General features: G+C 40.5%; 1 protein-coding gene across 1 annotated transcript; it reads right to left on the bottom strand.

Moving 5' to 3' along the window:
* Positions 1–87: 87 nt before the first annotated feature.
* On the bottom strand, positions 88–18,531 carry THOC7 (THO complex subunit 7). The gene is given in 9 exon segments (XM_079114474.1): positions 88–412; positions 838–907; positions 999–1,065; positions 2,201–2,258; positions 4,892–4,978; positions 5,292–5,419; positions 6,145–6,262; positions 18,147–18,222; positions 18,228–18,531. Coding segments are annotated over 9 exon segments (702 nt in total). The 5' UTR covers positions 18,258–18,531; the 3' UTR covers positions 88–344.
* Positions 18,532–27,769: the final 9,238 nt, after the last annotated feature.

Here is a 27,769-nt window from a genome sequence, read left to right on the forward strand (position 1 = left end):
CCCATGTACACCCTAGAAATGCCACCTTTTCACAGTCTTTACTTATAAGGCAATCAATGTTACCAGTTACTAATGGGCACAAACATGTAGCTTGAAGACATTTTATTAAACATTTTTTGGTGTTGCTTCCTACCTTTTAAGAATGAAAAATGCATTTCAATAAAAACAAATATATACTGAAGCCATTTCCTTTGTGTGAAGAAATATAAATGAGATGTGCATTAATATTTAAAAGCAAAGCACTTCACTGCCACAACTTCAAATATGTCACGAGCACAACAAATTCTAAACACACTAAGATCACATAGCTCTTTCAATATTCTTGGGAATGGTGATTTGCCTGCCTATGGCTTAGGATCTGCTTCCATGCTTGCTTCTTGAGCTTCTTCTACCTCTGAGAGCTTTTCGTCATCTGTAATTGAGAAATAAACACAAAACCTTAGTCAAATTTGACTATATTTTATGCTTAATGCATACATGAAAACATTTTTACCTTTTATTAGTGAATACATTCAAAGCAAAGATGGCAAAATGGCAGTCTGTGACTGCAGCTGTCTCATGGAAATGTTTGATTTTTAAAAATGCTGTTTGGTTGTTGTTTATTAGTTGAATCAAAATTTAAAATCTGTGTGACAGATTTCACTAAAAAATAAATCTAGGCCTTGGGACAATCAGATTGACACAGAAATTTGCAGTTGGTGATAAATCAATACAAAGAGCAAGTCTTCCCTTCCTTAGAAATAACTTAAAATTCATTGCATCTTTCATTTGTTTCACTTACCCCTCAGTCACTGAAAAATCATCACAAACATTCATGTCGAGACAGTTTCTACTTACTTTCCAATGTTTGCTGAAGTTCATGAATGGTACTAAGAAGAACATGAAACTGTTTCCGTCTCAATTCCAGCTATATTAACAAGAAGAAAAATTTATACAAATTGATCTATAAACACATATATATCATTAAAAAACAAAGATGAACATATACATGCAAATACCTTATCTTCAACACTTTCTTTAATATGTGAAAGATGCTCTAATTCTTTTCCAAGAGCCTCTAATTCTCTGAAAAAAATAAAACAGGACTATATTTCTCTGGGAGTACAGAACTTAAAATTCGTATCAAACATTTCAAGGACTAAACAGTATTTTTAAAATGTAAAAAAGAATTAAAAACACTCCATTATGGTGAGACTTTTAAATAAGCTTTAGAACTCCTTAACTCCTAAGTGTGCACTATTTTCATTAAAACTACATTTTTAGATAAAGTTTTTAAAGTACAGGAAAGCACAGATAATAGAATAACCAAACACAAGAAATGATACATTTTATCAAACTAACTTCAAGTTTTTCTTTCAGTTAAAAAAACAACAACAACAACAACAACAACAACAACAAAGCCCCTGCTGATTAACTTGAAGCACCCTTGAACCTCCCCTCCCCACCCCACGCCCATGCTCTGCCTCAGGCCCCTTGTATCCACTGTATCATTCCAATCCTTTTGTAATGCATGTATTTATGTTTCTGAATAATATATAGTATTAGTAAATAACATTTGGGAGGGGCTTTCTAACTTTTATAAATGGATATTATTTTATGTGTATGCAGAAAATTAGAAATAATTTAAAATTCATTATGTGTCTTTCATTTTTCTCACTGATTATTTTTTGGGATCTGTGTTGCAAAAGTATTTATCTAGCTAGGCTTGGTGGTGCACATGTATAATCCCAGAGACTCAGGAAGCTGAGACCAGAGTGTCTCAAGTTCAAAGTCAGTCTCAGCAACTTACTGAGACTCTCAGCAACTTAGTGATACCCTGTCTCAAAATAAAAAATAAAAAGTGCTGTGGCCGTAGCTCAGTGGTAGAGAGCCCCTGGGTTCAATCTCCAGTACTACCAAAAAACCCAAATATCTATCTAGTTTATTCTTTTTCACTGCTGTTTGGTATTTTATTACAAGAAGTGAATATATCCTGTTTATCCCTTTTCCCATTGAGACACACTACATGCATTTTAGACACATAGGTAGTAAGGTTGGAGAAAGAAAAAGATCTAATCAAGCAGTGTTAGGATATATGTTGAAAATCTGTTCCTTCTTTTGACACATATTATTTATTTCTATAAAAATGAAATGTATAGAGAAGTACTTGAATATTTACGTATAGAGGCTAGTTCCTTTGCAAGGAAAAGCCCTAACTTACTTTAATGTCTCATGCCTGTCTGGATGATGCTGAATCACTTTTGCCAAAGCATCATACTCTGAAAGACACAAAAATATTTACCAAGTTAAGTTTTCTTTAAAAAAAAAAAAAAAAAAAAAGGTCAAAAGAAAATATATAGTATCACACATCTCTCCTACCCATTTTCCTAGTACATAAAGAAATGAAAGAACGATGTATAGAGAGTATGGCCAGTTTCACATGATTCAACCATAACTGTAATGATCTGTGACAGCGAAAGTGTTAAATACAAGGATTTTGGCTCCCAATTCTGTTTTTTTACTTACATGTCCTGGACCGAATATAAGAGGTTGGCATAAGCATTCATGAATTTAAGTCATTATTGATCGAATGGACGAATCTGAAAGGGATCTTACTCTTTGCCCAGTGTTGGGGGGGGCGGGGAGGGAATCAGTAAGAAAGACATATCTTACTGCTAATTTGTTAATTTCCTTACTCATTCAAAATGTAAAAATTTCAGAAACTTTAAAATGTTCAAAATTAAGGTTATTGTTGCTTCTACTGAGACTCCAAGATTAAGTCATGCTGCTTACACTAACATTTCTATGAAATGGTAGTGGGGTTCACATAAAAGCCTCTAATCAATAAAAATACTTTGCTATATATTTTTAAATAATTTGAAACTGATATTAATTATTATATTTTATTGTATTTTGCTGTAAATTGGCCACTGAAACTTCAACATACATACTTTAAACTGAATAAAAAGTCAACCTTTATAAGGGGCAAATAAAGCAGGCTTAGTGGTGGATGCATGTAATTCCAGCAGCTCAGGAGGTTGAGCCAGGAGGATTGCAAGTTTGAGGTCATCCTCAGCAACTTGTGAGACCCTGTCTCAAAAGAATAAAGCTGTGTGTGGTGGCTCATGCCAGTAGTCCCAGTGGCTCAGGAGGCGGAGGCAGGAGGATTGCTAGTTCAAAGCCAGCCTCAGCAACTTAGCGAGGTCATGAGCAACTCAGTGAGACCCTGTCTCTAAATAAAATACAAAAATGGGTTGGGGTTATGGTTCAGTGGTTAAGTGCCCCTGGGTTCAATCCCTGGTATCAAAAAAAGAAGAAGAAGAAGAAAAAATAAAAAGATGTGGGGATATAGCTCAGTGTCAAAGCACCCTGAGTTCCAAGTTCCATCACCAGTACCAAAGAAAAAAAAAAAAGGTCAGGATAAAACTTTATCTTCATTAGCTCACTAAAAAGTGAAGTTTATTGTTTTGGAACTCAGCATATTACTAAACATGAATTTTTTAAACTAAAAAATTTGCATTACAAAATAATACATATTCAGTATAAAACAAAGCAAAAACAAAGAAACCTACATCATAAAAACCCACAACTCCCAAATAACCATTTATATTTTCTATTTTCTTCTAATTTTTCATATGTTATCATAACTGTGATCATGCATTTTTAAAATTTTTATTTACATACAGAAGTAATGCCCCTGTTATTAAAATTATTTGAAAGTTTATGAACTAGATAAAGGCATACTCTAGTTACAAAGAAAGGAGATAAAACTAAACTTTATGCTGGTGGGACTGCAAATTAGTGCAGCCACTCTGGAAAGCAGTGTGGAGATTCCTTAGAAAACTTGGAATGGACCTACCATTTGACCCAGCTATCCCACTCCTCGGCCTATACCCAAAGGACTTAAAATCAGCATATTATAGAGATACAGCCACATCAATGTTCATAGCTGCTCAATTCACTATAGCCAGACTATGGAATCAACCTAGATGCCCTTCAATTGATGAATGGATAAAGAAACTGTCATATATATATATATATATATATATATATATATATATATATACACACACACACACACAATGGAATATTACTCAGCTATAAAGAATATAAAATTATGGCATTTGTAGGCAAATGGATGAAATTGGAGAACATCATGTTAAGTGAGATAAGCCAATCTCAAAAATCCAAAAGGCGAATGATCTCACTGATAAGTGGATGATGACACATAATGGGGGGTGGGAGGGGGGCAAGAATGGAGGAAGGAGGGATTGTATAGAGGGAAAAGAGAGGTGGGAGGAATGGGGGGGAAGGAAAAAATAATGGAATGAATCAAACATCATTACTCTATGTAAATGTATGATTACACAAATGGTATGATGTTACTCCATGTACAAACAGAAACAACATGTACCCCATTTGTTTACAATAAAAATAAATAAAAAATAAATAAAAAAAACAAAACAAAACAAAAAACTAAACTTTAAGCTTTTTCTTATTAGGCAGCCTATAAATATCTGCTTGCTTTATACTTAATGAAAACCAACTGGGTTTAAATTATTCTCTCTCTCATCAAACAAACTGACCCCAAATCTAGTATATTTATAAAAGTCACCTTTGCTGATCATTCAAAATATTTAGGCAAAATTGTCTGAAGACAGAAAAAAAGTAGTACTAAGAAATACCTGGATAATCAATACATCTCAGCAAAAACACTTTTTTTTTTTTCAGCATAGAATTTCTTTTTTTCTATTTTAAAGAATAAAATGGTTTTAAAAATTAAATGTGGCTCCTAATTCTCTTTTGTCAATTAAATCAATTCTGCCCATTGAGGTTACCTCACATTAAAAACTGCATGAAAATACTAGTCAGTAATAAAATATTTCCACACTAAATCCCTTAAAGTCCTTACCTTGGCGATTTTTTCGTATTCGTTTTGCTTGAAGAATCTGCTTTTTGCACTCAGCAATTTTTTCATGAGCTCCAGCAATGCTACATTCTGTATAAAATGGTAATTTTTTAAAGACAGTTAATAAGAACATATATAATCTCCATCCGTTTTCAATTTTAAAGCATGTTTTTAAATTGAAGTCCCATTGCTAACTAAATAGATGCTGGTATTAAAAAAGTAGCTGAAACCCCAATCGTCATACATTATAAACTTTTGTAGATAACATTTACTATACACATTCTAATAATATTATAATTGTTGTTAACCTTTTATTACTAACTCAAGAAAATTGTATTTTTCCTTGAGCTCTTAAAAAAATAAAAATGTAGACACAAACTTTAATTTCTTTAGTTTTTTTTACCTATTTCTTTGTAAATTTTTTCATAATTTTCCATTTCTCTGAGATTCATGTCATATACCAACAAAGTTTTGCCCATTGAAAATTCACATTGAGACAGTGTACTCAGCATACGTTGGTACTGGCTATATCTGATAAAAAAAAAAAAAAGAGAGAAAGAGGAAAAAGATGTTTGTGAATTGCTAAAATTAAACTACTTTAATGCAGGCAAAGATTTGCTAATTAAGTTACACCACACTCCGAGAGAAATGTTTTATTTAAAATAACTTACAATATCCATTCCTTATGTTTTCCTTTTCCAAATGTGGTATATCTGCCTTTATAAACAGTTACAGTTACAAATGCAAGACAGGTCTATTTTTTTAATCCATGTAGGCTTAATTTAAACAAATCACTCTGAATTGTTTAAATCATTTTTAAAAATTATTTTGACTAAGAAGTCTGCTTATTTTCACAACTCTATTCTTATAGCTTTTTTTCATTATATACATATATTATATATATTTTGTGGAAAATGAATCCAATTGATGAATTCTGTTAAAAATCTACATATTTTGCAGCAACTTTATTAATAAAGGAAAAAAGTTTCATTTAGATTATCTTGTCCTATTAAATACTTATCGGCTAAAAGTGATCAAATTAATGAGCCTGAATTTAAAATTTATTTCTTCTTTTACCTACTTTCTACATGTTTGTTTTATAAGGCCTCCAAAGAAAAGTAGGAAAAAAATCTCCTTTGGATGAGTCAAGAGGTGACTCAACTAGACAGTTTAAGGTGAATGAAAATTTGAAATACTAACAGGACCTTATTAAAATGACATCGGGACACTGGCAAAGAAACAACTAAAATTAATACCCTTCTTCTTGAGATCCAGAGTTGCACCACTTAATGAAACTTTTCACTAGCAAATTAATTCTTCGATCATCTCCAGCACCATCTCCATCAATGAGGAGACGCTTCCGTATCACTTCATCTAGAGGAAAAGAAAGGTAAAGTGAATTAAAATGACCATTTGGCTCTTAGTAACTTTGTAGGACAAATAACCAATATCACTACTCAGATGCTCACCGAAAAGATAATTATTGAAATGTCAATGTGCTTAATGCTACTGAATTGTGCACTTAAAAATGGCTAATATCCCACTTCAGTATATACCCAAAGGACTTAAAATCAGCATACTACAGTGATGCAGCCACATCAATGTTTACAGCAGTTCCATTCACAACAGCTAAGCTATGGAACCAACCTAGGTGCCCTTCAACAGATGAATGGATAAAGAAAATGTGGTATTGATACATAATGGAATATTACTCAGCCATAAAGAAGAACGAAATTATGGCATTTGCTATAAATGGAGGGATCTGGAGACAACATGGTAAGTGAAATAAGCCAATCCCAAAAAACAAAGGCAGAATGTTCTCTCTGATATGTAGATGCTCTTAACAAGTGGGGGAGGGAAGAATAACATTCAGTGGATTAGACAAAGGGGAAAGAGGGGAAGGGAGTGGGGATGGAAATGGGAAAGAGTAGAATGAATGGGACGTCACTTTCCTATGTTCATATGTGAACACACGACCAGTGAAACTCCACACCATGTCCAACCACAAGAATGGGAAGCTATACTCCATGTATGTATGATGTGTCAAAATATACTCTACTGCCATGTATATATAAAAAGAACAAATAAAAAATGTCTAAAATGGTAAATTCTATGACATGTATCTTACAAATATATATAAATTTTTTTAAAAGGTGTGATTTTCTATTTTGTGTCAAGGTATCACAGGTAGAGTAAAAATCTTCAGGTACAATAAATAAGTAACCAAGAAAATAAATTCTTGGATAACTTTTTTTGAAAAAAACAAAAACCTGTCCAATCAGGCAGCATGACACATGCCTGTAATCCCAGCGGCTCTGGAGGCTGAGGCAGGAGAAAGGAAAGTTCAAAGCCAGCCTCAGCAATTTAGTGAGGCCCTAAACAACTCAGAAGACCCTGTCTCTAAACAAATATAAAAAGGGCTGGGGATGTGGCTCAGTGCTTAAGTGCCCCTGGGTTCAAAACCCAGTACCAAAAAAACAAACCAAAACAACCCAAAAAACAAAAAACACACCAACCCCGTCCAGAGAGATGGAAGTCAGGAATGTTCACACATATCTGGCTACTGAAAGGCACTGGTAAAGGAGAAGATAGAGTAAAGATTTAAAAAGATACAGTGCAGACTAGGACAAGAAAATGAGAAATAGGTCAGAGAAAAGGGAGTGAATTTATTAAATAAAAGTAGGATGTAGTTATCTCATCTTAAGCTCCCCATGAGGATTTTTTTTTTTTTTAACGAGACTGTCTCATTTTGCCCCAAGGAAAAATAGAAAAGCAGTACAAATGACAGTGACTATAACAAGTGGGGTTCCAACCCGCCTGCCTGGCAGCCCTGAGCTCTTGTTCGTGCCAGGATCTTAACAAAAAAGGCAAGTGGAAACCACAATAAAATATCACTTTCCATTAGACTGGCAAAGATCCAAAGCTGACAGTTAAAAGGGCTGGCAAGGGTGTTGGGAACTACACTTGTATACACTGATAGGATGTAAACTCTTACACTCTTTTAGGGTCCCTGGATATAACAATCAAAATGAAGAGTGCACTCACCTTTCTGAGTCCATCATTTTAATTCTAGGAATTGATGCTTTAAAAATATGTGCACCCCCAAACACAAAAAGATATAAAGGGCTGTTCATAGTGGTGCTGTTTGTAGTTGAAATATTGCAAACCTAAATATTCACTAGGAAGACACTGGTTCAATTACAAAACGTTCATATAAGCGTATGCAGCCGAAAGAATAGCATTGGAGTCTCTGCTGATGCCAAGAAATCAAGTATTGGTTAAGTAAAATGAAAACATGTGCAGAGAAGCACAGAGAGTGTGCTGTCATTATGTGTAGAACGCGGGGGTTGGGAGTGTGTGTGTGTGTGTGTGTGTGTGTGTGTATACATCACACCTGCATGAGTGTATTCAGAAAATATCTTTGGACGGATTCATAAAAAATTGGTAATAGTGAGTCAGGTACAGTGACACAAGCTTGTAATGTCAGCAGTTTGGGAGGCTGAGGCAGGATTGCAGGTTCAAAGTCAGTCCCAGCAACTTAAGAGAGGCCCTAAGCAACCGAATGAGACCTGTCTCCAAATAAAACCTAAGAAAGGGTAGGGATGTGGCTCAGAGGTTAAGTGCCACTGGGTTAATCTCTGGTAGACACCCCTAAGAAAACCTGGTGATAATGGTTGCTTCAGATGAGAGACACTTACACCTAAGAGGTGAGAAAAAAATGTAATTCCTTACATGCCACTGCACAAGAATTTTGTTTGCTTATTTTGGAGGGTTTTGGCTTCCTTTTTAACCAAATGCGTTTTTTAAAAATAAGTTTTTAAAGTGTAAATAATTCCTGGAGAGCCTGCGTGATGAATCAACAGCAAAATCTTTAAACAATAGTTCCTGTGTGTAGGCAGAAGGATCTCTGAGCACAGGTGCAGCGGAGATAAAACTTTGGAAGGCAGATGACTCGAGTTTTAAAATATATTGTGGTAGCATCAGACATACATTTTTAGAATGGGGTTTGGTTGTCAGACATGGCTTTGAAAGACTGCTCGAGCTACAGATTCATCAGGTGTTTTAATTTTACATCCTAAAAATATAAACTAATGCTTTTGGTTTTTAACCACCAACAATGTTATTTGAAGAGACTGAGAAAAATTAAAGATCTCAAAGAGATTAAAATGCAAAGGATGATTTTTTTTTTTTAATTACCAATGCTTCAACTTTTTAAATGAAAGGAGCCAGACACAGTAGCAAGAACACCTATAATCCCAGCAGCTGGGGAGGCCGGGCAGGAGGATCCAAAGTTCAAAGTCAACCTCAGCGAGACTGTCTCTAAAGAAAATATCAGAAAGGACTGGGGATGTGGCTCAGTGGTTCTGCATCTCAGGGTTCAACCCCGGGTACCAAGAAATTTAAAAAAAAAAAAAAAAAAAAAAAAAAAAAAAAAAAAAAAAAAAGGAAACGTCTACAGGGTGAGCTACTCCAGCAGTATTGATGCTATTCAGGAATTTCTTTGTCTTACTTATTTCTGCTCTTTTCAATTCCTGTCGCCTCCCTTCTTCCCAGATGCCTGGGCCTTATATCTAATATTGAGGACAACGGGTTTTGAATGTAAATGCATATTCAGGAAACAGGCAGAAAACATGAGGGAAACTGAGCAGGGGTGGGGGGTGAGCGACCTGAGGAAAAGTCAGCAATAAGACCTGATTTTTCAAGTTTGGTAACTTAACTAAAAATGCTGAAACACATTTTGTGATCCTTCCAGCTATCTATTTAAGATCGTGCATTTCTATATATATAATACTCAGAAAAGTTTCCGCAAAACATCTAGAATAATACTGTTCAGGTCAAATAAACCATGTCTCCAGGCTGCTCTCTTCTTCCCTACCTGGGAGAAAGGTTCACGAGGGCCAGTACTATGTCTGGTTCATCCTGTTTCCTCCTAGGCCTCTCACACTATGCCTGATACGTTCAAATGTTCAATAAATATTCTTAAATTAGATTTGTGGTGCCTGCACTGGACCATCTGCTTTCTAAAGAGCTTTGTCTCAACCAACCACTAACAAGAGCTAGCAGGCAACCATCTCATTTTCATTTCCACAGTGGTGATTACACTATTTGTACAATAGACATGAGTATCTGATCAATCAGATGTATCCACAAGGTACCCCAGTAAATTCTGAGGATGTGAAATAAAGACCTGAGCCCTTTTATTGTCACTGGAGAAACAGCACACATAGGAATACACATCCAGGGAGGCTGGGGTTGTTAAATGAGTGCCACAGCAGAGATCAGGAGCACAGCTTCCTTTGGCTTGGGGAAATCGGAGGAGGCTGAACCTGAGTTGCTGTTTTTTGGTACCAGGGATTGCACTCAGGGGTGCTTACCCACTGAGCCACATGCCAGCCCTTTTCAGTTCTCATTTTGAGTCAGGGTCTTGCAAAGTTGCTTAAGGCCTTGCTAAATTGCTGAGGCTGGCTTTGCGCTTGTGATCATCCTGCCTCAGCCTCTGGAGCCCTGTATGCTACTGTGCTCAGAATTGCTCTTTTAATGCTTAAAAATCATCAATCAGAAAAACTGAAGGGCATTTTACTAATTCTATTGAAATTTCAAAGAACTCCAACAACCCCAGATATACTTAAGCAATATGACATAGGATCATGCGTTGGAACATTATAACAAAATACTAGAAGTCCATAAATAGGGGAAAAATTAAGCACATTTTGGAACCTGAGGCAGTACTCTGAAGCTATAAGGAAAAAAGAATGAGGAAGCACTCCAGGTATTGATATATAGATCATTTAAGATAACATTATAAGGTGAAGAACAGTATTACAATATTCTCTTTCAAATACAAATGGGGGAGATGAGAACATATATGTGCTTATATTTGCTTAGATACCCTGGAATGACATATAAGAAACTAATAACAGGGGTTACCAAGAGAGGGGGTAGTGTAAGTGGGTAGACAAGGAGGTGAGAGGTGGACAGACAGACATGAAATGAGAAAATATCCTTTTGTTTGTTTTTTAAACCACTACTCAAAATCTGTTTTCTTTTGCTTTCTTTTTTTGGAACTGGGAATTGAATCCGGAGGTATTCAACCACTGAGATACATCCCTGGCCCTTTTATCTAGAGAAAGGGTTTTGCTGAGTTGCTTATAGCCTCACTAAGTTGCTGAGGCTGGTTTTGAACTCCTGCAGCCTCCCAAGCCACTGAGATGACAAGCGTGTGACACCTTGCTTAGCTAGCTGTTGTTTTTAAAAGAAAAAAGTTGAAGTCCTTTCCCTTCACCCCAGACAGGGAGAAAGCTGCGAGCTCCAGCATTAGCATGAGAACAAGAGAACGGTTCTGGGGCCTGAGTATATGAGAACACCAGGAAGACTGGATGGAGGAAGTCAAATAGTGGGACCGGACATCATGAAGGCGGTTAGGGGTGGAACTCGGAGAATGCTCACTAATAAATGCCATACTACTAAATGCAGGCTTTGCTGGTAGGTAACTGGGAGTTGCTAAAGATTCATGGGCAGAATTTTCTAGAAGGATCAAGCTGAGAACAGTGTACAAAATGGACTGCAACCGGGAAAAGCCCAGAAGCAGGAAGGCTAGGGCTGCCAAAGCACAGGCTGCTAGGAGCTAACACGACCTAAAGTAAAAGGAGAGATGAGAACCACAGGTCTTGAAGGCAGGTTAGGACTAGGCAGAGACTTGGTTAGGAAGAGGCAGGGGCCAATGGCAACGCTGGGGTAGCTTCAGTGGGAGCGTGGAAGACCAGCTGTGGCAAGGCAGGGGATTCCCTGTCCAGGAGCTCACAGGCCCTCCTCCCACATTGGTCGGATCCCTCTTTAGTCTGGGCACACCTCCTCAGACAACCCCCTGGGTTACAAATCAAAAATTGGAGCCAATGTCTGCTTATTCACCTAGTATTTGCTTGGTGCATGCACATAAGATCAACATTTAATATCATATGTAAAATGGGAATAAAACCATGTAGGGTTGTGAAACTTCATGGTATATTAAAGGGCACAATGCCAGTTCACAGTAAAAAAAGCAAAAAAAAAAAAAAAATCCTTATCTTTAGGTCCAATTTAATCGACTTCTTTCATTCAAAAATGTTGAATATCAAAGGTATATACAGATGTAGTTATACATCTATGTAGATATATAGCATGTGTTGCATACAGAATTTTCCCCAATTATGACTCTTCACAAATTTGCTTCTGCCTCAAACTTACTCCAGGGTTACACATTTCTGGCTTAAACTTGTTCTGATAGCGCAGTATTACCAAAATAACATGCATAAAGTGCAGAGCACAATTCCAAAACAAAATAAAACAAAAAGGTGCAGCCCCAGTTTGAGAGTAGCCTCTATTATTTTTTAAATTTAGAGTTTCTAATACAAATGGCATAAGCTTTATGATTTTTAATGACACTGTTGCTATTGTTAATGATGCTTTAACAATCAGGTCCATGCTGAACACATCTAAAGCATGTCTTGTCTACTATACACACTGACTTCATGAATTATCATGCATGACACCTTCTGTAAGCAATGATTGCTTACATTAGTAATTCTGGGGGGCCGTGGTCCACCCTGTAAAAACAGTAAAGATGGTTTGGAAGTTATGATTGATATTAAATTAAGATGAGGCGAGACTAAGGCCATGCAAAAACGTTTGTAAGATTCCTGTTAGATTCATCATTGGATCAGCACATTCATGAGCTATTAAGATGAATTATACATGGCCTGTTTGTTAAGATTCCTTATGGCAAAATAACTCCAGGTCCCTCCTTTCAATAAGTTTAAAATCATTAAAGTAATTTTTAAGGTCAACAATATTAAAAAGACACACAAAAGGTGGGTGGAAAGAACAATAAATAAGATGGTTTGATTCTTCCATGTAAATAACTGGTCTCTCCTGAGATCTTTAGGACCAATCTAAATACATTGCTGATGCCAAAGTAAATTTATCAAACCAAAATTATTTTTAAAAAATTTTTCAAAAAGCAAAAAACAGCATTGGGACCTTATGTTTTTCTGTCTAAATACTTAGAATATGATGCATCTCAAGAGTGAAGTGCCAACCTTGCTTTGAAAACCTATTTATTTTGGTTAAAGAAACATTAACTAGTTGAAGTGCATCAGTTATCCTTTTGCTGGAGCAGTGGACTATGGAATAAGTTGGATGAATCTACTGTTACTGTTGGAAAAAGAAAGGGACTCCTGTTTTTACCCCACCAATGTCTAATTAACACTGGATCAGCAACTGATATAAGAATAATTGCAGCAGCAAACACTTAAATGGTGTTCATATACTTCTTGGTGAACATAAATCCCGTTTGTCTCCTTTCACTCTGAAAAGTGTCCTGGCTTGGGTAATAAATTAAATGGTCACTTGATTTCAAAGTGCTTTACATGTATTATCACACTTCATCCTTGAAACAACCCCATAAAGTGCATGCTATTATCTACCTTTTATACATGATTGGTGTCACCTCTGCATTCATAAGAAAATATACACAATTACGTTATTAAATAGTTATAATGCAGTTCCATTACTCTGTCACATTGTTTATAGGCATATTAAAATCATTATTTCAAATGTTAACAAGCATATATCCATGCATTATACTTTTCAGATTAAAAAAATATATACATAGTCAAAACCAACAAGCTCTTTTAAATGGAATGCAGAGCCGTATCTGACCCTACTCCCCTTCTCTTCTCCCATCTGTTGCTCTGGCATAGCAATGTATCTACCTAATGTTCTCTGTACTGCAAAAAGTGCTTTTAAAATGATTTCTAACAGGGTACCAACACTGTTTAACACCCTTTAAATTAACACCTCCAAGATACAAACTGTTAACATAGTTTAAATTAACAGTGACAACATCTAAACTATTTTCTCAGCCTAAATGCTGTAGTGACATCAGGGGATGGAGAGAGAATGAAGGACTTTGTCACTAACTCTCTAGGACTTCTACTTTTTTCATCTATAAAATGACAATGCTCCCAGCAGCTCGGGAAACTGAGGCAGGAGGATCGTGAGTTCAAAGCCAGCAACTTAGTGAGGACCTAAGCAACTCAATGAGATCCTGTCTCTAAATAAAATATAAAAAAGGGCTGGGGATGTGACTTAGTGATTAGGTCATTGAGTTACCTTGGATTCAACACCCCCCCCCCCCCCCCCCGCAAAATGACAATGCTGGTGATAATATCTATAGTCCAGTATTTACAGATGGCAACATAGTGCCTCTCCTTCCCTCAGAAGCAATGCTCTTCCTCAAATTAGGTGCAGAAATAAAGTGCTTCTGGATATGCAGACCCATATGTAAGGATTACATGGGGACACTGCTAACCAGGTACCCCACATTTTTAAAAGATTAATGATCCTTACTTTTTTTTGTCCTCAGGATTGAATCCAGGGGCTCTTTATCACTGAGCCACATCCCCAGTCCTTTTTATTTTTTTGAGACAGGGTCTCACTAAGTCCCTTAGGGCCTCACTAAGTTGCTGAGGCTTGGAACTTGTGTTCCTCCTGGCTCAGCCTCTGCTGTACCCAGCTCACACTGGCTCTCATAGAAGCTCCAGGGACAAGTACTGGTCCTTCTCCAAGAGCTTCTCAGAATATCAAAAACTTCCGCTGCACACTGTCCTCTACACTGCCATCACTAACCCAAGCCATGTCCTTCACATCAAATACTTTGTGTTGGCCTACAGCTTCCGTTCTGGGCTTTCTAGAATCCACTTGCTACACAGCAACTGAGAACATCTAAAAGATGAAGCAGATCACTAATTCTCCCACTTAAAGACCTCCAAGCATTGCCAAGTGCCCAGAGGGCAATGGGTCTTCCCATAGCCTAGACAGTTCATGAGCTCCAATTGCCCCTCTTTGACATCATGTTCCCTGGGTCCAACCTCAATTGGCCTTCCTCCTTTTCACCCAAAAGGTAGTCTGTTTCCATCTCAGGGCTTTGCCTCTATCTGAAATACTTTCCTGGGTGCTTCATGAGGTTGATCCTTTCAGATCTCACTTTAAATATCAGCTTTCAGTGGGCTGGGGTGGTGGCTCAGCGGTAGAGCACTTGCCTGGTATGTGTGGGACCCTGGGTTCGAGACTCAGCACCACATGTAAATACACCAATAAAATAAAGGCCTATCAACACCTGAAATCTTAAAAAAAAAAAAATCAGCTTTCAGAGACATCATACCTGATCATCCTATTTTATCCTAATTGTTGGCAGCTCTACCCCTATTAGTCATAATTCTATCAAATTCATTCTCAAGATTTAAGTATGTTTCTTCTCAGAAATTATTTTATTTACTTATTTGATTGCATGCTATTACCTCTCTCCCTCAAGCAGAAGCCAAGGCCCGCCCTCCTCTGTTACAACTAGCACACTGCACTGTGTCTAGAAGGTCTGAGATATTTATTTGCTGACTAATTACAAATATTACTCATTTTAGCTCATTTTTCTCCCCAAGAGCAGAAAAGACAGGGAAGAAAAATCTGGGCTGATTTAAAAATGGAGAAGGCCTAGATCTCATCATAGAAAAGTAGATGAGAGGTTAATAAAACAACTCATTTAATATGTACTGGACTCAATGCAAAGCCTTTCACAACTTTTACTGCATTTCATCTTCAAAACAACCCTCTTAAGTAGATTTCACTACCTTCATTACAGAGAAAAAAAATCAGGCTGTGCCTTGCAAGCACAGGCCCTGGGTTCAATCCTCAGTACCACAAACAAAACAAAACAAAACAAAACAAAAAAACCCTAAGGTTCAAAGAAGCTAAGTAACCTGCCCAAGGTCAGACGCTTTAAATTAGTGACAGAGTAGGGACTGTCATGGTCTCAAGGATGTGGGGGGCACTTGGCTGCAGTATATTTACTAGAACTCATCTTTTCCCATCTCCCATTTACAAAATACCACTCCTTTGGAGCGCTATTCTTCAACCAATACAGAAGTAGCTCTAGTAGGCACACAGTCACTCAGTCACTCTCCCCTTCCACGCACACTTGGTCACTGAAGACCTGGCATTCTACCTCATACCTCCTGACCTGCCCACTTCTCTGCACTCCCTCTTGGTCAGTCCCATCCTGGTCCAAGCCCCATTACCTCTCACCTGGACCATCACGCAGGAGGTGAGAGACAGGATAAAATAACAGAGAAGAACAGGGACTCTGGAACCAGTCTGCCTGGTCTGGGGCCCAAGCTTTCTAAGCTACTACCTGTGAGACTTTAGACAAACTACTTAATCTCTTTGGGTTCCAGTTTCATCTGTAAAGTGGGGACAATAATTAGAACACTGCCTGAAACCTAGTATAAGTACAATATAAATGTTAGTAAGGGGACAAGGAGTTCACTTAGCACCTCACCTTCCCGTCCCAACATTCTTCACACAGTGCAGTCAGTGGCGTGTGTGTGTGTGTGTGTGTGTGTGTGTGTGTAAATGCATTCTGGGGCTGAGGATGTAGCTCAGTGGTAGAGTGTTCGCCTAGCAAGACCCTGGGTTCCATCCCCAGCACAGTCAAAAAGTAAATAAATGTAAGAAAAGCAAATCTGATTATACCACCCCCAAAACAAAAAAACATTTAATGGCTTCCCATTATCCTTAAAAATCAGTGACTCTTAATTTCCTAAATTGTAGCCAATAGTTGTCATTTTTTATTCCTTCCAATATTTTGGCCCTTGCACAAGTGGTTTCCCAGCTGGAAACCCAGTACCTATTTATCCTTCAAAAAATGGGATTAAGTGTAACTTTTTCAGGGAGGTTTTTTAATCACCAGGAATATATAAACAAATTATTCCAAAAGTTCCCAACCTTGCTCTCCCCATGTGGTAACGTGTGACCCTTACGACTAATTACTCAATGTGACTTTCTCACCAGACTGTTACAAGGTCTCACTTGTTGGTTCTAGGCTATAAACCCCAGCAAAGCCTAGCTAGTCCAAGCAGGATAAATATCTACTGAATGAACGAAATGGAACCTGGGTGGGAGGTGGTACAGGCCTGTAATCTCAGCAGCTCAGAAGGCTGAGGCAGGAGAATGGTGAGTTCAAAGTCAGCCTCAGCAACTTCGCAAGGACCTAAACAACTCTGAGAGACCCTCTCTAAATAAAATATAAAAAAGGGCTGGGGGCAAGGCTCAGTGGTTAAGCACCCCGAGTTCAATCCCCAGTACCAAAAAAAAAAAAAAAAAAAAGAAAAGAAAAGAAAAGAAAAAAAAAGAAAAAGAAACTGGAATGAAACAAAGCTAAATTCCCCCATTAAGTCCCTGGGGCTTCAACTGCCTTCAGTCTCCACTACTTCTTACCAGTCCACAAATTTGGATCTATCGCCATTCGCATTGCCATAAAGCCCGGGTCAGTCTTGGCTGTTCCCAAGCAGCCTCTTCACAAATACAAACACCACCAGGAGCCTTTCCTTCTCAGGTGCCCAAGCAGAGCTCCCCTCCTAACAGGAAACCTTCCTAGATTCTTCCTCCAGTTGCCCATCATACCTGTCCATCCTTCCCCAAAGAATCCTCTTATTTCTGCTCAGTCTATAGACCGTTCACCTTACAACTGCTCACAAAACCAGCCCTCCCAATCCACTCCAGCTGACGAACCACCCACCCCAACACACACACACACACACACACGCTTATTGTCCTCATGTCCTCATCTACCCCGGTGGCCTCATCCTACAAGGGCTCCACACCTTGTAAATCTCCCAGGTACACTTCCGATTGCCCCCTAGCCGCCCCATTCATTCACAGCTACTCCTCTCGGACGGCGGCCCCAGGCCCCTCTGCCCACGCCGATCCTAAGGCCTTCCAGCGACCCACCCTATTGTCTGAGGGGCCCTTCCCAATCGGCCCAGAGGACCCCTCCAGGTGTCACCCCCTGTAAGCAGACACAGGGTCCCCGGGTCCCGGAACTCCGGCCCATCCCTGCAGCTCCCACAGGCCCTGCGGACCCCCGGCCGCCGTCACTCCCAACCCCGCGCGGCTCCTGGGACCTCCCTCCGGCACCCTCCGGAACCACGCGCCCGCGCTCCGCTTCCAGCCCTCGGGACCCCACGTGCGCCCGCAGCCCCCGATGGTCCGCCCAGCACCCCCTCGCGGGGCCGCGCCCGGGAGTCGGCAGGCCGGGGGCGAAGGCCCGGAAGGCCCGGCGCCCCGGGGAGAGGCCGGGGCGACCGAGGGGCTCGGGGGCGCGGCGGGGCGGCCGGGGGGCTCCCAGAAGCGGCCGGAGGCCGAGCGGGCCGGCGGCGGGCCTCACCGTCAGTCACGGCTCCCATGGCGTGCGCGGCGGCGGCGGCGGCGCAAGCCGAAGCGGCGGTTGGCGGCGGCGGAGGTCAAACTCCCACAATGCAGCCGGGTAAACAGCCATGGAGGAGGAGGCGGCGGCGCCCGCGGCCGCCCGCTCCGACGCCTGAGTCGCGCCGCGCCGCCGCCGCCGCCGCCGCCGCCGCCGCCGCCGCCGCGGGACCCGCGCGCCCCGCGCTCCCCGCACTCCCGGGGGACGGCCGCGGCCGGCGCGTGAGGGGGCGAGGCCAGGCGGCCGGCGGCGGCGGCTCGGGCTGCAGCCCCGGCCCCGCCGCCCCCCTGCCGCCCCCGCCCGGCCCACGCCCAGAGGCCGCCCGGGAGGCCGCCGCCAGCCGCCAGGTGAGCTCGCCCGGGCGCCGCCGCGGCTGCGGGAGCGCGGGTCGGGGCCCCCGCGGCCTCCCGGGAAGGCGGCCGCGGCCCCTGCCGCCGCGCCGGGCCGCCGCAGCTGGGGAGGGCGCGCCGCCGGGGGTGGGGCGCGCGGCGCGGCGGGGCGCCAGGAGCGGGGCCGCGGGCCGCGGCGCGGGGTCCTGGCGAAGTTGGCGCCCGCGCGCGCTGGGGCGGGTCTCCGCGCGGGCGCCGGCGGCGGGAGCGGCCGGCCATGGAGGCAGGCCCAGGGTTCCAGGTCGCGCGGTTCGGGCCGCCGCGTCCGCCCCCTGGCTGCCTGGGCTCCGGCGGGTGCGGGAAGAAGGGCGAAAGAAACTTGGCGACCTCCTGGAGGAGTTCGCGGGGCGGCCCCGCGCGTGGTGCCCGCGGGCCTGCCCCCCGCCAGCCGGGGTCCCGTCGGGGGTCGCGACGGGGTGCTCGCGTTTGATTTTGTCTTTGGTTTTCAAAAACCGTCTGTGCGACCGTCCCCGTGGTAAGGGGAAGTTGAGAGTGGAGGGGGAGGCGGTGGTGCTCGGTGCAGGACGCTGCCGTGTGTGTGGAGTCAGACGCTTCCCGAGCACTCTGCCGATCACAGGGCATCCCTTCCCCAAAGTCGCTTGGACCGGACTTCGATGACTTCCTCGGAAATGGCACCATTTAGGTGGTGAGAGGCGGTTGAGGAAACAGACCCCAGCACCGTTGATTTGACCTCCAGCGGGAATGCACACAGTGAGCACCCGAAGCCTGGCAGGGTTTTGAACCCAGGTTTGCTATTTGATGGAGACGGGTCACCCGTTTTTTGCCAGTTTTTGTGCCCCTCTTGCAAATTCGTATCCCGGATAAAGCAGTTGCATAAGGTGAATTTGGTGGTTTTGGTTTTCTTGCTAAAGTTGGGTCCCCAGTTCTTTCAAAGAGGAGGAGTTGTAAAAATGCAAATGTATGGTAATGAAGTATAGTGAATCTCTACCTGGAAATCGCTATATGTAAATTTGTGTTCATATTAAGCAAGGCTAGTTGATAGTCACTTCCGTAATACCATTACAGTATTCTTAAGAATTAGTGCTCACATTTGGTGTGGGGGGTACCACGCCTGTAATCCCAGCTACCCTGGAGGTTGAGGCAGGAGGATCGCAAGTTGGAGGCCAGCTTCAGCAATTTAGGGAGACCCTGCCTTAAAATGGACTGGGGATGTGACTCAGTGGTAAAGCGCCCCTGGGCTCAATCCCCACTAAAATAAGTAAGTAAATTAAGGCTCAAGAATTAACTTTTTGGTTCAAAGGTAAAAATTAATTGGTGTATGACTTGCCTTTCCCTAAAGTGTGAAACCTCCTGACTGAAAAAATAATGACCTAAGGGGCTGGTGGTCCTTAGGTTCCAGACCCTGTTGGCTTCATTGGTTTTGGAGAGACAAAACTAACCAAAAGAATGTTTTTGACTCTTTTACTACAAGTAGTAAATTGAACCACATCAATTGGTTATCTCAAGAGGCATTTCTTATTTGAAAAGTAATTGTGAAGTAGTGAAAGGATATTTTTAAAAGCTGCCTGTTACTTGATCTTATTATCTTACTGATTTTGAATCAGAATCTAGTAATTTCAAAAAATCTTTAATGTTTTTATAGGAAAGTATCACTGATTCTTATATCTGTTAGATTTCCAAGAAACATTCTATCTGTTATTCATAGATGGAGTCCTGACCGTTATAAGTTCTCTTGGTAACTCACAATTTTGTTAATGAGTGCTAGAAATTTTCTGAAAGTAATAAGGCCACAGGGGACTGGAAAGACTTTGAAGTTTGAGGTGTACCTGAAAATGAACACTCCTGAAACGTCTTGATTCACATGGTGGGAAACACGTGGTTTGAACCTTTCTGAACTTTTTAAAATGTGCATCGTCAGCCACGTAATTTACCTCATGATTGCGTTGACACAGATCTGTGTGTTGAACATATAAGAATTCATTACTCCCAGTGGCTCGGGAGGCTGAGGCAGGAGGACCACAAGTTAAAAGCCAGCCTCAGCAATTTAGTGAAGCCCTGAACAACTTAGCGAGACCCTGTCTCCAAATTTAAAAATAAATAAAAAGGAGTGGGAATGTCATTCAGTGATTAAGTACCCCTGGGTTAATCCCTGGTGCCAAAAATAAAAATAATAAAAAAAGAATTCACTTTCTTCATATAATATATATTGAGAGAACATACTAGTGAATTTTAGAAGTGGCCTTTCTTCATTGTACTAGCCAGTTTATAACTACTAACATGAATGTTTTCACTCAAGTTCTGTGCCATATCAAAGTTTCTTTCCATTTTAGGGAGAACTTTAAGTAGAAACATAATTGGAAGTAGAGAGTTTTAAGGTGTAAGAAAACTGATTTGCCCTTTGAACTTGTATGACCTTAGATTTACACAAGTCATTAGATTCCTGGTTTCTTTGAGAATATGTGTAGTTGAGGAAGCTAATGTGTTTGTTATTTGTCTTCTGAGACCTAGGGGTGTACCTCAGTGGTAGAGCTCTTGCCCAGCATGTGCAGGCCCCTGGGTTCAATCCCCAGCACTGCAAAATAAACAACAAACTTAGAGAAAAAAAAAAAAAAAATGTTTGCCTTCTGAAAATATAATATGCGAGAGCTCACTGTTTTTGGTCTTTATCTGAGGACTGTGGAATGATGTAGGCATTTGTACATGTTTCTGAAATATGCTTTTAGACCAAAGGTTATGCTGGGCTCTGTGGACCTCCAGGAGTCCAGGAATGGTTACAGACTCATCTTTTTATTAAATAAAAAGGGGGTGAGAATAATCATGCTGGGGGGGGTTAAAAAGTAGAGTTTTGTGCTCAGTACTTTTTAGGATGTCTTCAGCCTAGTCATATGGCCTCAGAGGTGCAGAAGCACTTCCATTTTGTTCCCACAGCAAATGGTTGCCTGTCAGTTGATGAGCCATGCACAAAGGGCAGGCTGGCCTGACATGCTAGGCCTGGGTGCATTGTGACCTTGTAATTGTATCTCAAAATTCAGACCAGATAGATTGAATAAGCAGAGACTTGCATCTGACACCATCCCTTAGAGTAAATGGTTCATTCAGCTTCACTTTCTTCTTTTCTCCAGCAAATTTGAAAGCTGACTGGGAGGCAGTCACTCTTAGAAGATGTGTTTGTGCTGTGAAAGGATGGCAGAACATGATGGGAAAAGAGTGTCTGAGTCAGAACAGGCCCAGGTTCCAGTCTGGGTTCTCTCCTTCACTGTGGCTCCCTAACCTGCCTGACCTTCTAGTTACTCGTGTGGACAGCGTCTACCTAGTAGAGTTGTTTAGACTGGCTAGAAGTTTCTGTGTGTGTGTGTGTGTGTGTGTGTGTGTGTGTGTGTGTGAGAGAGAGAGAGATGATTATTTTTAAAATTTTTTAATTTGTTCTTTTTAGATACACATGACAGTTTTTTGACATATTATACATACGTAGAGTATAACTTCCCATTCTTGTGGTTAGATGTGATGTGGAGTTTCACGGGTTGTGTATTCATATATAAATGTAGGAAAGTGATGTCCCATTTATTCTACTGTCTAGAAGTTTCTTGTATAAAATCATGAGCCCCCTGTTTGACCTACAGGAAGGACTTGGAAGCCAGATTTGGGTAGCCATAAATATTGGAGTAAACATGTATAATCATAGCATATGCTAATATTCGTTATTTCCAAATAGCATAGATAGTAACATATAAAACTTTTTAAAACCTGGTTTTCAGTAGTGAGTTAGGATTGAGTGGTCTTGGTGTTGTAGACATTCGGTGGTGGGGGTACATTTAGCATAGCTGAAGACATGAGTGCTGCTCAGGAAGAAAGAGTAGTCACCCACTAGCACCAGAGTTCTTTCTGTGGGCAAGATTCCTTTTAACATTTCCTTTGCTTGTAATTTCAATTCAGAAATTTAGGTTCAGGTTTTGGGGTGTAGTTCAGAGCTCTTGTTTAGCCTGTGTGAGTTCCTGGTTTTGATCACTAGTAATAAAAAAAACAACAACAACAAAAAAAAAAACAACAAAAAAAACCTTTACATGTACTTTCTATTCCATCACCCCTAGAAATGCTTCATAATTCCCTCCTTTTGGGAATCCTTATAGGTAACTCCAGGACTAAGTGGGTGGAAGGTACACCAAGTTATAGGTACCATTTAATTTTTTTTTGGCGGGGGGGGGGGGGGGGGATGATACCAGGGATCAAACCAAGGCACATGCTAGGCAAGTGCTCTGCTACTGAGCCACATCGCCAGCCCTTTTTGAAATTCTGTTTTGAGATAGGATCTCAGGAAGTAGTCCAGTTTGGCCTTGATCTTGAGATCCTCCTGCTTCGTCCTCCTGAGTAGCTGGGTTTGCAGGTGTGTACCACTGTGCCCTGCTCATTCTGCCGTCTTTACGATACCTACCTGATTGGGTATCTGTGTCCATTTTTATCAATAGGAAAAGTGTTGTCTGGCAGAACTGAATCATATTTTTCTTTAAATGTTAAAGGAAGAGAGGGGATTATGTGTTGAAAAGGTGTAAGATGTATGGATAAAATATTTAGAATGCACAAGGCCTTAAAAATAAACTTGCTTCTTCTATTTTTGTGGTCTTTCCCCTTTACTCTCATTTGTTCATGATGAACATTTATGCCTGTTGATTTTGGGTAATGGTTATGAACTTGGACTTAGACTTGAGTCTGGATTTGACTCTTCGTTTCCCAGCTTCTCCGGTTTTGTTCACCTTGGGCCAATAAGCTTGTCTGAGTCTGAAGAAGATGGCCATTAAATGGAATAATAAATGCATAAGACTTCACTCAGTCCTGGGACCCTAGGAAGTACTCTGAAGGTGGTAGCCATTTTGAAAATAATTTCATTTTCATCTTTAGAAGGAGATAGGATTTAATCAGGTTTATTCTCACATAGGCATTCTGAAACCATCCTACCTTCCACTCAAGAAATCCCTTCATACCTGGTTACCATAGGCAGGTACCCCAGCCTGTGGGACCTGTCAGACTTATCCATTGTTCTTAGCAATGGGGTGATATCCTCTGTAACAGTGACTGGTTATGTCAAAATTTTAGGCATGTCAGGGGTCAAACTGACAAGCCTCTACAGGTTTAGAACTGTGACCCATTCAGAAGCTACGTGATTTTGTAGCCTAGAACAGAGGTCAGCAAATTTTCTGTAAAGGATCAGATAATAAATATTTCCAACTTTTCCAGCCATCCAGGTCTCTCCACCTACCCAACTCTGCCCTTAAGTCAAGCAATGAGTGGCTGTGCCTGTGTTCCAGTAAAACTTCACTATGGATTCTGACATCTGAATTTCCTATGAAATTTTTTCATGCCACAAAATACTCTCTTCTCTTATTTTCAATCATTTAAAAATATGAAAAACACTCTTAGTTCTTGCTATGTACAGCCAGTAACTGGATTTGGCCCGTGAGCCACCATTAGCTCACTCCATACCTAGAGGAATGATCCAGGGATTTGTGGCATCACCCCTCCCTAGTCCCCCACATACACGTACACATCCTGCTATTTGTCACCTCATGTGGTCTGTGCTTTTGGTATGGCAGCTTGATCTAATGCTTCTATCTCCAGTAGGGTGAAACTCGGCAGCACGTTGTTATTAGTCATAGTGAGTGGCCTTCCCTTCTTAGTGTGTGTTATAGTGTCACCAGTTAATTATATTTATTGCTAAAAATGTTCTCACCTTGCCTAGTTCTCCATAGAGCTCCATGATGGAACACTTGCGGATGGTGGTTTTGAAGGGAATCAGTGCATTTCGAGCCGTCTTGTACTTACTGCTCCTGTGATCCTCCTTTGCCCTGCGGGGGAAGGCATCCATACTGGCCCCTCAGGCTGCTAACTGGACACTCTTACCTGAAGGAAATCTGCCTCCTGGCCTCCCCCATCCTCTTTCTGCCTGATATGTTTGGTTAAATAAAGCGCACAAAGATTCCTCTTGTGTCCTGACCCCTGGAGGATTGGTGTGTGCAGAGCATGTGGATGTATGCGTCTCTGTGTAGTTTCATGTGGCTAGCTTCTGCAGGCCACTTCTTTTAGTTTTGCCATTCCACACTCCCTTGACCCTTTCCTCCTGCCGTTGTGTAGGGTGCTGACTTGAAGACCCCGCAGCTGCCCTGGATGGTTTTACTTGGTCATTGCCTCTTTTCCTCCCTTTTGGTGTTCTCTACTGATTTGCTTGCTGTGCAGCGAGAGTGTTCTTCTTGGAGTTTCAACTTTTCAAAATGTCATCGTGCCGAAAGTAAAACCACTCGAAGTTATTGAGTACTTTAGGATTTCATTTTTCCTTTGTCCAGGCATAAACCTAATGCAGTATCAGAGGCACAAGTCAATATTTTAGATATTTAGAGATAAAATGCAATTTAAAATTTTTTGGTATTTTATCTAGATATTAGTACTGCAAAATATGTTATTGCTCTTAGCATTTAAGGGTTTTCTTTTTAAAAAGCTTAAGTTTGGCACTATTTTTTGTGGATGACAATTTGAGCAATAAAAATCCCAAGTCATTGGGACTGGGGTTGTGGACCAGTGGCAGAGTGCTTGCCTAGCACATGTGAGACCCTGGGTTTGACCCATAGCACCACATAACAAATAAAATAAAGACACTCTGTCCATCTACAACTACAAAAAAAAAAAATTTTAAAATTCTAAGTCATTAAAAAATGTTGAGTTTACATCTAGGAAATTAAGCAATTGATCAAGTGGGCATAGATGTATATGCCAGACTATTCGCTTCCTTATTTTTTATAATGAAGAAGCAATTTAAATACCTATTAATAAATACCTATTAATAAAGATCAGTTGCGGCCTATCTTCAAGTGAGATACTGTGCAGTTTTTGAAAAGGGTTGATGCAGGACAATATTTATTGACCTAGGATGATGTTTAGAAAAAAGAGAATAGCTGAGTGTGTTGGTGTACTCCTATAATCCTGGTGACTCAGGAGGCTGAGGCAGGAGGATTGCACATTTGAGGCCAGCCTGGGCAACTTAGTGAGACCATGTCTTAAAATAAAATGGCAGGGGTATAGCTCATGGTGGAGTGTCCCTGGATTCAGTCCCTAATACTTCAAAAATAGAAAATGAAAGAAAACGAAAAAAGGATAGCCTGAGAGTATTATAGTGGGCATTTTCTAAAATGGACAAAAGCCCTATAAATAGCTATCTAAAGAAAATGATCTGAAAGGATGTACATCACATAATGGGAACTTATCTTTAGGTAATAAGATTGTGTGTAATTTTTTTATTTTTCTTGAAATTTTTTTCCAGTTAGCATGTGGTTCTTTTATAATCAGGAGAAAATGATAAAGCTATTTTAAAAATAAGCATAATTGAAAACCTCTCCTATTTGTTGCTAAATGAGCCCTCATTCCCGGGGATGCTTCATTTCCTTCATGGTTCCTGTTACATTCAATGAGAAATGACATATACCTCCTCACTTAACTTTAAAAGTGCTTTCTCTATTTAATAAACAAGAATGTTTTCCACACCCTACCAACAGGAAAGAAAAATCTATACAGAATTAAGTCGGTTTTAAACAGAATGAAAACACATAGAAACATCTAAACATCTACATTGTCTCAGTGTTACAGTGTAAAAATTTTTTTTTCACCTGTTGAAGTTCCTAAAATTGTAAACAAAAATTTGTTTTTTAAATCATAAAGAATTCTGTATGGAAGTGGTTGGGGCGGCTCCCATTTATCATCTGAGTTACTTTGATCCAGGTAGAGCCCCACTTTTCTCATCTGTAAAATGGGGCAATACTTTACTAAATTGTTGTGAAGATTAAATGAGATAAGTGCTTAGCAAAGTGCCAGGCGCTTGGCAGCGAATGAGAAGGGCAAAGGGGTGGAAGAGATAAGGGCATGATAATGATAAGAATGGTAGTGATAGCAAGAACACTGGTTAGTAATATAATAGTACCAACTGCTAATATTTTCCCCCTTCTAGACATAGACCTTCCTAAGGGCAGAACCTTTTTTTTTTTCTTTTTTGCCGTATTCACCAAACCCAGACTCTAACCAGATCAGGTACCAAGACAGGCATGTTCTTTAGTTTCTCCTTTTCATCTTCCTTCCCCCTGGGATTTCTGTTTACACAACACTCCCCTGAAAAAAAAAAAAAAAAGTTCAGGGGCTGACAACTCACTAGCATAGAATTGGTGTGGTTTAAATATTTCCTGAATGGATGGTGACCTAAAGAAAGCATTTCTTTTTGGCAGTGTAGTGATTTTTAAAAGAGGATTTTGGTTATTGAAGTATATGGAGGAAAAAGCCAGGAACAAAAACTGCTAAAGGAGAGAAGCGGTTTGATTTTTAGTTTTTAAATAAATTATAGCAATTTTGTTCCTTTTTTTTTTTTTTTTCCTCTGAGCTAGTTACCTTCAATTTCATCTCCTCTGTGTTTATACCTGTCTTTTTTGTGGTTTAACTGATAATTTTAGCAACTTTTCACTTTGGTATCACTTAAGTTTTGGATTATGATCTGTACCTCTACACCCCAAGTTCTTTTTGAGATACAATTTCACTGTTCATATGGAATTAGAAATATTGACATAATCATAAAGAATAACTGTATATCTAGCTGATATAGTTACTTTTTGATTGGGACACTGGGACTAAAGAGTTATGGGAAAATTTTGGGAAATGCATGGAATATAAAATATGGGACTATGAGAATTCATGAAGCATGTCTATCAATTATGTATTACTGAGCAACAACCCACTCCAGAGCATTGTGACTTGAAACAACCATTTTTATTTGCTTACAATTAAGACAGGACAGTTCTTCCACTGGTATTGCTTGGCTTTGAGGGTCCTCATGTGACTTTGTCATCTGGAGACTTGAGCTGGAGCTAGTTGATCTAGAGGCCTCGACCTGGGTCACCTCTGAACTTCACATGGTCTCATCTTCCAGCAGTTAGACCAAACTTCCCTTCATGGAGGCACCAAGTTCCCAGAGGATGAGAACTGCAAGGCTTCTTGAGGACTAGAATTAAAAGTCACACAGTGTCACTCTGTCAAATCTGTTGACCAAAGCGAGTTACAAGGTCAGCCCATATTCAAGAGGTTGGAAGTATATACCACCTCTTGATGGAAACTGCACAGGACTCTGTGGGCATAAGGGGATTTAGCAGTTTTAGAGAACAGTCTACTGCCTGCTTGCTACTTCAAAGCTGGGCATAGTGGCTCATGTCTGTA

Source organism: Sciurus vulgaris (genome assembly GCF_902686455.1).
Source record: "Sciurus vulgaris genome assembly, chromosome: 16".
NCBI lineage: Eukaryota > Metazoa > Chordata > Mammalia > Rodentia > Sciuridae > Sciurus > Sciurus vulgaris.